A 13,281-nucleotide genomic window follows, 5' to 3' on the forward strand; every position below is an offset into this window, starting at 1 on the left:
TTTTATTTATTTTTGTATTTATTTTTTCTCTAAAAATTATATTTTGAATTTTGCTATTATCTCTAAATTTGTTTTCATGTTCTTTTTTTTTATAATTTCTTTTTTTTCTTTAACATATCTTTTCCTCTCGATTTTATTTTTTTCTCTACAATTTTCCTCTTTTTGTCTTGAACTTTTCTTTCACGGTTTTTTTCTAAATCTTTTTATTTATCTCTCTAAAATTTATCCTTCAAAAGTTTATTTACATATCTCTAAACTTGTATTTTCATGTACTTACATTCGGGGAAGACAAAAATTTACATAGGGTCAGGTCCCAAAAATAGGAAATGCATGTCCCGACCCTGTCCCCGTCCCCGATTCCATTTTTTAAATAATTAATATATATTTATTACACTTTTTTTATACTTAAATTCTAAAAATACTTAAAAAGAATTATAAAACCGATAATTTTTTTTCAGAACATCTCTCAGACCCAAAAACGAAGTGGAGACGGAGACTAAAAATTTTCATGAGTACGAGAATGAGTGAGAGCATCCTCACTCGCACCTATACCATTGTCATCTCTACCCTGCATAAAATTTTCTCTCTCTAATATATATTTTCAATTTTCTAACTTTTTAAAAACAAAAAAAACAAAAAATGGTTAGGAAACATGTTTTGGTTTTCTTTTTTTTTTAAAACAAAAAACAAAAAATGGTTATCAAATATATATAATTTTTATATTTTAAAAATAGAAAACCAAAAAATAAAAATTAAAAACAAGAAAAACCAAAAAGGTCAGAGAACCGCTTCAAACAAAAATAGCTCAAAACAACAGCCACTGTAGATCCCTGTTTCTCCGAGCAGCCGCCTCCGTTTTCCCCAAAATTTTCCAAAAAAGTTGGAAAGGGCTTGGAATTTCTGCAGCTTTGAAACAATCGATTTCGTTTTCCCAACTCAGCGTCCGCCATTTCAATCTCTTCTTCCCAATGTCCGTTTCGAGGGTTCTGTTTCGAGCTTCCACCAGGAGCCTGCGCCGGAGCTCGCCGATTCTCTCCAAGCAGTTTCGCGGTCTCGTTCATGAGACTTCCGGCAAGGTTGAGGTTCTAAAGCCGTGTTTTCAAAGGTTCTCTTCTCTGGGGTTTTGTTAGGGTTTTAGCGATTTCATTTGAAAATGCTCTCTGATTCAGATTTTTGGTTTTCTTCGTTATCATATGCCCTTATGAAGCCTCTTCTTTCATTTGGTTGCGAAATCTTTGGTCTTGAGCTACCATTACTCTTTGGGTGATCATTGCTTCCTGTTCAGTTCGGTTTCAAAATAAGAACCAAGAATTTTCATTATAGAAAAATTGAGAGGTGATTCGATCTGGGTGTGGTTGAACATTATGAACTTGTGAATTTTAGCATGAATGTTGTTGATTTAGTGCTGCCTGTTTAACATGTTTTTGCATTTTTCATCATGTTTTAGCCTGCATTACCCTGCTTAGGTACTTTCATTCAAATTTCACCCTTAGCAGTTTATTTTTATGGTTTGAAGTTGAAGCTTGATCTTTCTCTTTTTACCTAGCTGGGCAGTTTAAGAAGCACGGACACGTCAGTTTGAGTAATGTGTCCGTGTACGACATGTGTCAAATACTCCGGCCCTCTAACACGTATTAGATACTGGTTAACACAATAAACCTGTTTAGACAATAGCCAATTGAATATGAGTCCAAGACTTATTGGCACGTATTGAATGCTCGCGCATAAAGAAAATACATCCAAACCGTAAGCATAATGCATAAGCTATAGACTTTAAATTTCCTTCATGCGTAAAAATAATATATTATAAAACATGTATATTTAATCAACATTCTCTTCGGTTTCCGTATAGAAAATAATATGTCTGTATTTGTATCCGTATCGTGTTGAGTCTATGTGTCGTGTCCATCTCCATACTTCTCAGTTGACAGTTGTAGGATACACGATTTCTGTTCCTGTTACTGATTAATATGCTTCATCTTCCAGTTTGCTCCAGTTCAGGTGTCTCTATTACATCATATAGTCTTCAATCCATTCCCCTTCCAAAAATTTGGAATATCTTCTACTACTTCCCATGAATCTTCTGAAAATAAAGAGGGGAGTGCCAAACAAAGTAAGAATTATTCTACAACTAAAGATCCTACAAAAGATGAGAATTCTGAAGTTTCTGACCAAGCAGGAGAATTGAATTCTACATCGAACTCCCATTCCACCAAATCGAAATCAAGACAATGGAGAAGACGCACTATACGAACTGCCTTTTCTGATTCGGATTCCGAGGGTTGTGAGCAACCTTCCATGGATGATCTGGTAAAATCACTGGCGCGGAAGGAAGAACTTTTGAAGTCTAAGCACAAAGAGATTAAGAAAATGCAAGACAAAGTCCTCCGTTCTTATGCAGAAATGGAGAATGTTAAGGACAGGACAAGACGTGAAGCAGAGAACTCAAAGAAGTTTGCAATTCAGGTTTCATGAGTTGGCCTTTCTAGAACGCTCTAAATTTTCCATTTCCTTCCTCAAACTCTGTCCTTCCTCCTGATACCGGTCCGTTTAACATGAACTTACATGTCTTTGAATTTGCTCTACAGAATTTTGCAAAGAGTTTGCTGGATGTTGCTGACAACTTGGGAAGAGCCTCGTCTGTGGTTAAAGACAGCTTTTCAAAAATTAAGGAATCTGAGGACTCGAGTGGCGCCGTACCTCTTCTAAAAACCCTTCTAGAAGGGGTCGATATGACTGAGAAACAACTCGTGCAGGTAAATTTATATGTTGCTTGCCATTTTCTAGCATGAGCTACTCAACATGTCGAGAGGAAATCTCAAGTTAAATCTATAGTCGTGATGCTTAGAGACACTTGTTCAACAGGTATTTAAGAAGTCCGGGGTAGAGAAATTCGACCCTACGAGCGAGCCATTCGATCCACATAGGCATAACGCGGTATTCCAAATCTCAGATGGGTCTAAGCCAGATGGCACTGTTGCTATTGTCCTAAAGGTATTAGCTTAGCTCAATTTGCAACTCTGCTTATTCTCATAAAAACAGGGTGGTAGACTGGTAGTTGGAGATATTTAGTTGATATGCTAAGGTAAAATTGTCCTTTAGACTGAGCTATAAACAAATTTTGTATTTTTTTTAGAAAACAAGTATTTTATTTCAACTTTTTTCAAGAACATGAGATCATCACTGATTATTTTAGAAGTTTGGGTTTGATATAGACGCTTTAGATGTGGAGATGATTTGATTTTCATGTTTTCATGACAGTCTGGATATATGCTATACGATCGAGTTCTTCGGCCAGCCGAAGTTGGTGTGACTCGAGCAGCGGAAAGTAATCCAAGTGATAACGTGTAAGTCTACATAGAAGCTAAGCTACCATGGAAGGCTGTCAAATGTTGATGAAGAAAATGGCTATGGTTGTGATTGGATTATTCAAAACTTTCCATTTCTATGACAGGAAATGTTGCATGAGGTACGAAGCAATGATTCTCTCTTTCCAGTAGAATGAGAATAAAAGAATAGCATTGAGTTACTTAATAACAGTTTAGAAGAAATTAATTTTCCAATTCCCATGTGTTTGATAATAATAAGGAAACATACCTATGGCAGATTATAGAGCAAGGTTAATTATTTTATCCTCGAGTGAGTCAATTTTAACCCTAAACTTTGTAATTTCATACCTTGACAATCTTGGAGTTAAACAAGTGATTCAATTAATACCTCGAGCACGACACCATCTAGTCCTATACAGAATGAAGCCTAACACGACACATTTTCAATAATAATGGGTACTAGAGGTGAACATTTATTTTCGAAAAACCAACCTAGCTAACCGAACTGACTTCTACCAGCCAATTTAGACCGCGGTTCATTCCACGTCAATCTTGCATTTTACAAAGTCAACAATCCATTAAATCATTCTGAAATCCAGATTTAAATACTGAAACAATTTCAATGTTCATTTTAGTTTTTATATTTCAAAAGTGTTCATCTTTGTCTCTTTAATTTTAAAAATATTCTGTACTTTTAAAAAGAGATCATTTTGATTTATTTATTTACAACACATGATTAATATGTTTTTTAAAATGTAATCATGATTTTATATTAAAGGATTTTCGTTATATGTAAAATTTATGTTAAAAGTTTATAAATATGGACCAAATGACAACTTCTAAAAAGATTTTAAAAATACTTGAACTAAAATAAAAGTATAAAGCATTTTAATAGTTCACAGGCTAAATTGAAGCATAGTATTTTGAAAGAAATTTAAAATTTTAAAAAAGAATATAATCCAAATCAAACTCAAACTTAAATATAATTTAAAGGTGTGGACCAACAAAAGTCACATTTTATAAAATACAAATTAAATTAAAAAAAACCTAAATAAAAACACTATATCAAATTTTTACCTATACAATGCATTATAAAATTCAAAAAAGCAAATATAACATAACAAATTTGAATATTTAATTTAAAAATTAATTTTCATACAAAAATTTACTTTTTAACATAAAATTTAAGGGAACCAGAAACAAGCATATTTACTAAACATATTTCTATTTTTCTTAATAAAATAAGAAACAACAAAACAACAAGAAACGGTTACCAAATAACAAGAAATAGAGACAGAAACGACATCAAACATGTCTACAAGTTTCAATTTTCAAATTTCTTCTGAGCTTTTTATGAGACTGGACAGCTTCTCTTTATCGTCCACAAAGGCCTCTAGCATCTTCAATTTTAACATTTATATGAACATTTTTATGAACATACTTCCCTTAAAAGAAAGAAAATCCCCAAAAAAAATCTGGGCAGTTTCTTCCAACAGCATTCTGATTGCACATTTTTCAGGGAGAATATTACACCTTCCACAACAAGCAAATTCCCACAAGGTTCTGCTACATTATATATATACTGATCCATCCCCCACTAACCCTACATCATATACAAACAGGCACTTGTTCTTCCAAGCTGCTACTGGATGACACACTATTACATTAGAGACTATAATTCATGTTATACGATTGTCCATGCGGTAGAACCGACTTAAGCTCGGTATTCTTTGAGATGTTAAGAGCTCTTACCAGCAGATTCTTGGTTCTGGTTCCCACCATTCAAGCACAATGCCAAATCTAAACGGTTCTTGTTTGCATTGCGTGGGCTGTTCAGAATCTTGCTCGTTTCCTGCAAAGAAAATATGGTTTCGGGGTTCATCAAGTTCTTGAGAATGAGATGATTCTACCATTTTGTACTGAACTAGAAAACTTTTCCATAAGTGTAATGATGTTAATCTGCTAAACTATGTCCCAGTTCACTGAGTATATGAATAAAAATCAACATCTTGTCCCAAGAGTCTGTCGTATTGGTCAAAACAGGGCTTCAACTCAACCAAGTGCTCAATGCTCAGGATTCCCTGAAACCAGCAAGATACAGAGAAATTCGTCTCTCCTGTAATCTTTCCAAGTATTTTTTGTAACACCCCAAACCCAGGATTCAGACAAGGATTTTGAATCCAGATTTGACACATGGTGCCCCAGTATTCCTCTACATTCCCTACAAGCTGCACCAGATGCTTTACTTGAGTTGCTTGCAAGAGTGAAAACGGTCCCTAAAAGCCAACATGGGTCCTTTCAACACACTTTATCCTCACACACATGCTTCCTAGAAAAATCCCCCAAGATGTCACCTAACCTATTGCTCCAAGTCAAGCATGCTTAGGAGTACTCATGATTGAGCCACTAAAAATGAGGTAAGATTTCATTTTCTTGTTTGACTATTGATAAACAACATGAAGATGTAACTATCTCAATGAACCAACTTTCATTGAGAAAGAAACTATCTAAATGGACATTAGAAAGAACCCTAATACCATGTTATTGTTATATGTATCTTCTCATACATGATGTAAGGAAAAGTAAAATGATGAAAAGATCTAGATATCTGTATATTGCTCTTTCGAATCCGGTAAAATTTAATTCAGCCCAAAAATCAACACAATTAGAAATACTAAGAAGGTAACCATGGAGAGAAAGCATGAACAAAAGCAAAGAAACTTCACAAGAAAACAATAAACAAGAGCCAAGTTGACATTGACACCTGAGTTTCTTCCTTGAAAACCTCATTGACATTCAGCTCTCCATGAGTCTCATTGCTCACAGTTGCGGTGAACACCGCCGCCTGGTCGATTTCTTTCATTCTAACTTCATCCTTAACACTTCTCAATTCTGCATTCTTCTGTTCCTCCAGCACAGCAATCTGCACAACACAACCGAAACAACCAAATTGTCTGCCCCGTAGTTAAATCCCAATCTAGAAGAACAGAATAGGAGATGAATCAATTGTTCCCAGAAGGCAGCGCATGCTAAAATCAGTAACTAGAAATCAAAATCACTGGTGTATAACCACTACCAAAAATCTGAAAACCCCCCAATTAAGTCCGCAACACTCCCTAGGTCAAAATCAATTCACATGCAACAATCACAGAGAGCATAAATTGATTTGGGTACCGTTCTAAACTTACAGGAGTGTAACGGAACTTGCGTCTGGGCGGCTCGTCGGGCGGCGCGGTGGGTCCATCGGTTTCCGTGGAAGGAGGCGGAGGAATCGGCGTCCAGCGGCAGAGAAGAAGCTTGTGGGCGTTGGATTGGGAGTGAGAGGAGGGCTGGTAGGAGAGGCCGGAGGAAGAAGAAGAAGCTAAGACCCACTTCTTCTTCCACTTCCGAACGGGGCCGTTGAAGACGGTGGCGGCCGGACCGTAGCGGGAGGAGGCGCGGCCCAATCTGGATCCGATTCCCTCCATCGGCGATCAAACCCCGATAATTTGGCTGCGATCTTCAGCCACAGTCGCCGAGTCTGAGAAGCTTTCAACTCGGAGATTGAGCGAGCTCGAGAACCGCCATGCAAAACGACGTCGTACTTTGGGTTGCTTTACCTTTGAAAGTGACCGTACGAAGAAGCATTCATTTCCTATGGAGCTTCATTTGGTTTTGAAAATTTTCTAAGAATTTTATTTTTTTAATTATTAAAAAAAAAAAGAAGAATATTTTAAGATTTAACATCATTCAATTTTATGCCAGTAAACTCTTATAAAATAAAAATTTATATGACGATAAACCTTAATAAATAACCCAAATATTGTTGTAACAATGCATAAAAAAGATCAATAAAGGTGGAAGATCATACCAGATAGTCTCGAAAACACCTTATCAATTATCTTAACAAACTTCAATTTAATCTATGTAAAAAAGTCAATTTGCGAATATATATAAGACACTTAATATTATCCATTATCCATAAGATCGATAGTTTGATTCCCTACTCCTGCAATTATTAAATTTAAAAAGAAAAAAATTTAAGTAAAAACTAATTGTATCTATACATCATGTAAGTACTCATAGTCTATATCGATCTCAAATGTCTAATACTTTCTATGATATTATAGGATAGTTGGGACTCTCCTGAAGGAGAAGATTATGGAGCATTCTCTACGGGGTTAATCCAATTGTCTGATTTAACTACTTCAGTAATCTGAGTAATGTGGAGCGGTGCGTGAATAGCTTCCGCAAGATCAGTAATGAAATGAGGAGCCATTCCATGGAGATTTCCAATTCAGGGAATGGTTCGAGGGCCGACATTGTCCCGCATATATGGGCCTTGGCTTTGAGCCCAAACCAAAGAAAACAATTCCCACAATATCCGACAAGAAAGTCAAGAGGGGGACAAAAAGTAGAAAGAAAAAGGGATAACAAGGAGGAAAAAAAAAGGAGAAATGTGATGGACCATTTGAAAAGTAATTTACTTTATAAGTCTTCTCTATTGCATTCAAAGAGACTTTTGACATTTATAGACATGATATATATGGGGTTACACTTGGCTTTTTTCTCTCTAGTCTCTACTATTTCTTTTGGGGGTTTCCAAAGCCAATTAGAGGGCAACAACCAAAGCCCATCAACTGTAAACACATATAACTACAAAAGTCAGTAAATGACTCATAACATCACACTACAAAGTCATATAATGAACAAAAAAAAAAACCTTCAAAAGAGACCAGAAAAATAATGGCAAAGCTGCCCCTTTGACCTCTCTCTTTTGCCTGTTTGATTCCCTTTTCTTTTCTATGTATCATCCACAAAAGGCTGAAGCAAACACCAAAAGAGGGTAGAAATGGGCAAGTTTTTGGCCTTGTTTATGCAAGGGAAAGTGATGCCACAATATGGAAGAATTGGAGCTTCTCAAGAAGGTCTTTGGCGTGGCTTGTGGCTCGACGTTCGACTCGAGAGAAGAGCTCCTCGCTGAGCCGATCGCCGATGTGGGCATCGATGAGCACGCCCACGACGCTTCGGCAAGTGTTGACCAAAGCTTTGCCAACTTCCGTTGAATTGTTGGGCTGGTTCACCACTAGTGGACTACCTCCTTTGAAAACTTCTAGCTTGTTTATGGAAAATGAGCCATCTGCTTCTACTACCTCCTTGAAGTCCTGAAGACTTGCTGCATACACTGGAATGTTGAAACTGTCTCGTTTTTCATTACTTATTAATCCCTGCATTATCCCAGCACAAATTTAAATTTCTGCTAACTCCCTAGGTATATAATCAATCCATTATTTTAGTTGAAATGTGATGAAATAAATAAAAAATAAAGAAATAAAAAAGAAATGAAAATGATGATGTTGGTATTGAAATGCATGCAATTCCACGGACATATAATACAATATTGTGGGGTCCACCAAGCAACACAATCATTGTCCTGCCGACAAGCGGACGGCTGGATGGACTTGTCAAGGGGGGGCATCGACGGCCAGAAATGATGGGATTTAATCATGGCCAGTAGATATCCATCATAAGGTTTTAGTGTGAGACCGGCAACACGCAATCATAACTTTCTTCTATATGCTTTTGCTTTTTGGTCTACCAAAGGATGGATTTGACATGAACAAGTGGTGGGGAATTATGCAGATACTTTTTTTTTCTTCCCTCTAACGTAAGAAAATTTTCAGAATGAAACAAAAATAAATCAACCGCTATGATCATTATGTCTAGGGTTTTCCATTTCTTGCACGCAAAATATGCCTCACGTTCACAATACTTGTCATTTTACCCTCTAAATTTGACATTTCTGCCCCATAAATTTGACATTTGTACCTCCAAATTTCATATCCCAACACTTCTAGAAAAAAAAAAAAAAGAGAGAAACTGACTAAATATTTCGTCGATTTATCGACATGAACATATACTACTCCACTTGAGGTCAGTAGTCCATGTTTATCGATTTAAGAATAATACTCAAGTATTTATTAGTGAATAGATGTCTCATACTTATCACCACTAAAAATAAATAGCTATCAACTTTAAAATGGTTATAGATATGAAGGATCCTATTTATTGGGTAAGCACCTAAATTTTATCCGTCGATTTAAAAAGAATTTTTTTTTTTAAATTTTCAAGTGAATATGTTATGAAAAAAGAAAAATGATTTTCTAATAAATTATGATAGTTCAGTCTTAATTTGTTCGTATAATTTAGTCATATTTCTGAAACTATCTAAATTTACATGATAATGAGTTGGTGCTTTTTATTTGGTCGGTGGAATCGTAGACAGTTTCAACCCAATTGATAAAAACTTTGCTACTTTTCAAAATATGAAATTGACACAAAACTCCAAACATATAGTAGTAAAAATTAGAAAAAGGAGTGGGGTTGGGGGTTAATATTGGAAAAGTCAAATTGATATTTATTTGTGTTACGGTTACCTCTTGGACAAGATCATCCCAAGCATCCTGAAAGTGGGTCCCGAAGAGGAGGCCGGCCCCACCTTGATCGGTGGGATCCACGGAGGTTCGTCCCAAGCAGACAAGAAACATGGACCCACCCCTCTTCAGCTCCTGAGCCCTGGCTCGGAGGAATCCGGCCAGGTCCGTCTGAAACTGCTTCCGGTACGCCACCGCCGTCGCCTCCTCTGCGCCATGGATGAACACTCTCCCTTTGTTGTACGCCGGCGATCTCCCCTCCACCACGCTCTCCGGTACCTGCCCTCCACAGTGGGCCCCACACCAAACTCTCAAAATTACACATCCAAACAAAAATCAAACTATTTTTTTTCTTTTTACAAGTTCTTTAACAACAATTTAATATAGGGAATTTTTTTTTTCACTTGAATATAAATAGATATAAGACAAATATTTGAAGTATAGAACTAGAAATTTTTTTTATCGGTGGCAAAATCTTATATCTTTAACTCATCTCTTAATTTTGAAGATTTAGATCGCGAGAAAATTAGAAAAAAAATATTTAAATCTTAACTTATTGCTGCAATTTTATATGTAATAGATTAGGGCTTCGTATATTTGAATTTTTGTTAAATAATTGATGAAAATTGATGATGAGAACTAAAATATATTTTTATATAAAAAAATAAAACCATTAAATAATTTTTTAAAATAAAAAATGAAAAATGTTGTCAACAAGGAAACAAAAGAAAAATTATCTTAATTGCCGTTTCATGCAATTACCTTTTAAAGATTCTAATAATTAAAAGCTTTATTCAATACTCCTCGGGAATATTAAACCCCAAAAAAAATTGTAATTTTTTTTTCAAATGTCAATCGCCATGCATATATAAAACAAAATTCCAAAATTTTGGTACTAAAAAAAAAGAATGGGAAATTACCTGAGAGAGCCAATGCAAGGAGAAGGCGGAGTGGAAGACGTCGATGGAGCTGGCCGGGAAGAGGCGGCGGTAGAAGGAGCCGGGGACGCCGGCGGCGAAGTAGGAGCGGTGGTTGTCGGCGGCGAGGCACTCCTCCATGCTGCCGCCGTCGCCGTAGGTGGCGAAGGGGGGGAGGAGCTGGAAAAGGGTATTGAAGTCATTTCCAGGGAGGTCGGAGAAAAAGGCGGTGAACTCCGGCGAGTCGGCGCCCAAGGCCTCGTAGCGCTTTATTATGTGCTTTATGATGACGTCGACGATGTAAATGGTGTTGCTGCCGCATGAGCAGCCCAGATCCACCACCACGAACGGCACTTCCGGCGAGTTCAGATGAACTCCGTCCAACGTTTCTTTCAGAAGATGAAGCATTGATCTCGCATGTTGAGCCTGCGATTTTCAACGAAAATTTTATTGTGATTACTACTTCGTCTGTTAAATATTCCTATAATAATTCCAATTACGATATCTCGGGATTTTGCTCTATTTCAAATTTTGGATTAATGACGTGTAAAGATGAATCAGATTATCGTGTGTATTAGGAAGATTGAAAACTTGCAAAAAAAAAAAAAATTCTTTCGATTGTTTTGAAAAAAAATTGGACTATTTGAGGAAACACAGACAAAATGAGTACTTGAACTTGGAGTGGTCGATCGTTGAAAAAATAGGATGATTTTTTGAAAATAGAAAACATAATGAGTACGTGGTCTTAGAGTTGTCAATTTTGGTTACGTTTTCATTGAAAAACAAAAACTTTGGGAGTGGTTGGTGGTTCACCTTCTGCATCCAACGGTGTAAAATTGTTATCCACGTTTGTACTAGGCTACTTGAATAATTTTTTATCATTCACAGAAAGTCTGGCGTTGAATTAAGAGTGGCTGCCAAATTATGTTTTGAAAAACATATGATTCGTGAAAATACAATCGTAATTGGATACCTGAGCTTGGGAGTTGTTGGCATAGCTTGCTTCGCCTTTGCCGCCTTTCATGCTGAGCATTCGCTCGAGTTTCATGTTCGGAACGACGACGTTGTCTCCCTTGGGAGCCATGGGAAGGGGTTGAGCTTTATCTCTAAGCTTGGAGAGGAGAAAAAGAGAGCTTTTCAAGAAAGCTTTTTTTTTTTTGCAGAGAGAGGGAAGCTGAGAGTTAAGGGATGAAAAGTGGTTGGCCTAAGAGAGTTGAATATTTATAAAGAACAGAAGGGCTAGAAATCATAATATTTGGACGTTAATATGTCGACTTTTTTTTAATAAAAATAAAATACAATTAAAGGTTATTTTTCATTTATGTATATTATTAATTAATAAAGAAAAAAGGTTACATTTTGGGAGCAGAAATACAAATTTATATAAATATTGGGGCTCACATGCATAAGTGAAAAAAAGTCCTAGATTTCCGCCGGATTTTGATATTTGTGTATATCTTCTCTTCTTAATTAATATGATTAAGCCTAGTTTTGGCTGCTAATGCAAACTAAATAAACAGAAACTAATCATCAACTTAACTGTTTCTCTAAGCATAATATTATTTATGTATATATATAGGGTAGGTTTAATTAGTTGTTAATCAAAATGAATGGACTAGGGAGTACTAGCATGTGTTTCGAATAAAAATGATGTTCGGGTCGATAAACAGTACTAATTAAGAACGAGTTTAATAATTAATTACATGACTTTATTGAGAGATAATCATGGGTTTCGAATGAATAGTGATCATGCCTCTATCCCAAATTAAGCCCCTCATTTACTAGTCGAGTTGTTGGCAATTCTCGAAGATATTTGTTGAGCCTTGTTGAGATGGATTTTTTTTTTTAATTTATAGGTAAGTGACCATAATGGAAATTTTTTTTACCATAAACTTACAATTTCATTTAGTACTTCAATTTTTTGAAAAATGAGAACCATTGCATTAGAGTATGTGAGTAACATAAAAAAGAAAGGCTTTAGAAGAAAGCTCTCAAGTTAAGAGAAATAGTAGTTAAATCATAATTACAAAAGAGGGGAGACTTTGACGTCCACTGAGATGCAGAGACTTTTACATCTTCCCAAAGGTTGGAAGAGGATCTGTATGAATCTGAAAAAAGTCGATTATTCTGCTCCAACGAGACATGTTACATATAAGAGAGCCCAAAACATTACACCACAAAATGTTTTTTGAGTTGTGAGAGGGAGAAGCATAAGCATAAATTATTGGATAAAGAAATCAATATGCTATGGGGCGTCGAGGACAATTCAAAAATCTCATATGATTGATTCCAGAGAAAACTTGTATAGAAGCAGTGCGATATCATCACAAAATTTGAACTTGTTCCCTCTTAATATCCTATTCCCTTTGAACCAATGAATCGTCTATGATAGTTTTTGTAAAAACTTTTCTTAATACAAAGTCTTCTCATTTAAAGGAAAAAAGAAAATTCCTTAATTAGCTGGTTAAATATTTGATTGAGAAAGAATCTATGCAATAGCTAGTCATTCAGACAAAAATAAAGCGACTTTGGAATAACATAATATTCAATCTTGCGGCAGCCATATCCATATCTACTTAATATATTAAAATTTTATGAGTTTCATGAGATTAGTTGAGGTGT

At 35.8% G+C, this 13,281-nt stretch overlaps 3 protein-coding genes across 3 annotated transcripts; 1 reads left to right on the forward strand and 2 right to left on the reverse strand.

Moving 5' to 3' along the window:
- The first annotated feature begins 917 nt into the window (after positions 1–917).
- Positions 918–3,632, forward strand: LOC111010351 (grpE protein homolog 2, mitochondrial). The gene is made up of 5 exons (XM_022283722.2): positions 918–1,076; positions 1,987–2,466; positions 2,589–2,756; positions 2,866–2,994; positions 3,262–3,632. The coding sequence occupies exons 1-5, from the start codon at positions 969–971 to the stop codon at positions 3,349–3,351; spliced, it is 975 nt and encodes a 324-aa protein (XP_022139414.1). The 5' UTR covers positions 918–968; the 3' UTR covers positions 3,352–3,632.
- A 1,180-nt stretch (positions 3,633–4,812) lies between these two features.
- On the reverse strand, positions 4,813–6,941 carry LOC111010600 (uncharacterized). The gene is made up of 3 exons (XM_022284083.2): positions 6,518–6,941; positions 6,094–6,252; positions 4,813–5,181 (listed from the first exon to the last, which is right to left on the reverse strand). Exons 1-3 carry the CDS (start codon positions 6,794–6,796, stop codon positions 5,068–5,070), a joined length of 552 nt encoding a protein of 183 aa, XP_022139775.1. The 5' UTR covers positions 6,797–6,941; the 3' UTR covers positions 4,813–5,067.
- An 832-nt stretch (positions 6,942–7,773) lies between these two features.
- LOC111010558 (indole-3-acetate O-methyltransferase 1) lies at positions 7,774–11,859 on the reverse strand. The gene is made up of 4 exons (XM_022284018.2): positions 11,633–11,859; positions 10,663–11,085; positions 9,746–10,021; positions 7,774–8,536 (listed from the first exon to the last, which is right to left on the reverse strand). Exons 1-4 carry the CDS (start codon positions 11,741–11,743, stop codon positions 8,183–8,185), a joined length of 1,164 nt encoding a protein of 387 aa, XP_022139710.1. The 5' UTR covers positions 11,744–11,859; the 3' UTR covers positions 7,774–8,182.
- Positions 11,860–13,281: the final 1,422 nt, after the last annotated feature.

The sequence above is a fragment of the Momordica charantia genome (assembly GCF_013281855.1).
Source record: "Momordica charantia cultivar OHB3-1 chromosome 11 unlocalized genomic scaffold, Mcharantia_2.0 BLBB01000011.1, whole genome shotgun sequence".
NCBI lineage: Eukaryota > Viridiplantae > Streptophyta > Magnoliopsida > Cucurbitales > Cucurbitaceae > Momordica > Momordica charantia.

Excerpts from the sequence above, each read along its gene's own strand:
- LOC111010351 (XM_022283722.2), top strand. The coding sequence starts at position 969 with ATGTCCGTTTCGAGGGTTCTGTTTCGAGCTTCCACCAGGAGCCTGCGC. Across the intron at positions 1,077-1,986 it reads TTCATGAGACTTCCGGCAAG|TTTGCTCCAGTTCAGGTGTC; the intron begins GTTGAGGTTCTA and ends TTCATCTTCCAG. Across the intron at positions 2,467-2,588 it reads CAAAGAAGTTTGCAATTCAG|AATTTTGCAAAGAGTTTGCT; the intron begins GTTTCATGAGTT and ends TTTGCTCTACAG.
- LOC111010600 (XM_022284083.2), bottom strand. The coding sequence starts at position 6,796 with ATGGAGGGAATCGGATCCAGATTGGGCCGCGCCTCCTCCCGCTACGGT. Across the intron at positions 6,253-6,517 it reads GCAAGTTCCGTTACACTCCT|ATTGCTGTGCTGGAGGAACA; the intron begins GTAAGTTTAGAA and ends TGTGTTGTGCAG. Across the intron at positions 5,182-6,093 it reads TTTTCAAGGAAGAAACTCAG|GAAACGAGCAAGATTCTGAA; the intron begins GTGTCAATGTCA and ends TTTTCTTTGCAG.
- LOC111010558 (XM_022284018.2), bottom strand. The coding sequence starts at position 11,743 with ATGGCTCCCAAGGGAGACAACGTCGTCGTTCCGAACATGAAACTCGAG. Across the intron at positions 10,022-10,662 it reads CCTTGCATTGGCTCTCTCAG|GTACCGGAGAGCGTGGTGGA; the intron begins GTAATTTCCCAT and ends TGTGGAGGGCAG. Across the intron at positions 8,537-9,745 it reads GGGATGATCTTGTCCAAGAG|GGATTAATAAGTAATGAAAA; the intron begins GTAACCGTAACA and ends GGGATAATGCAG.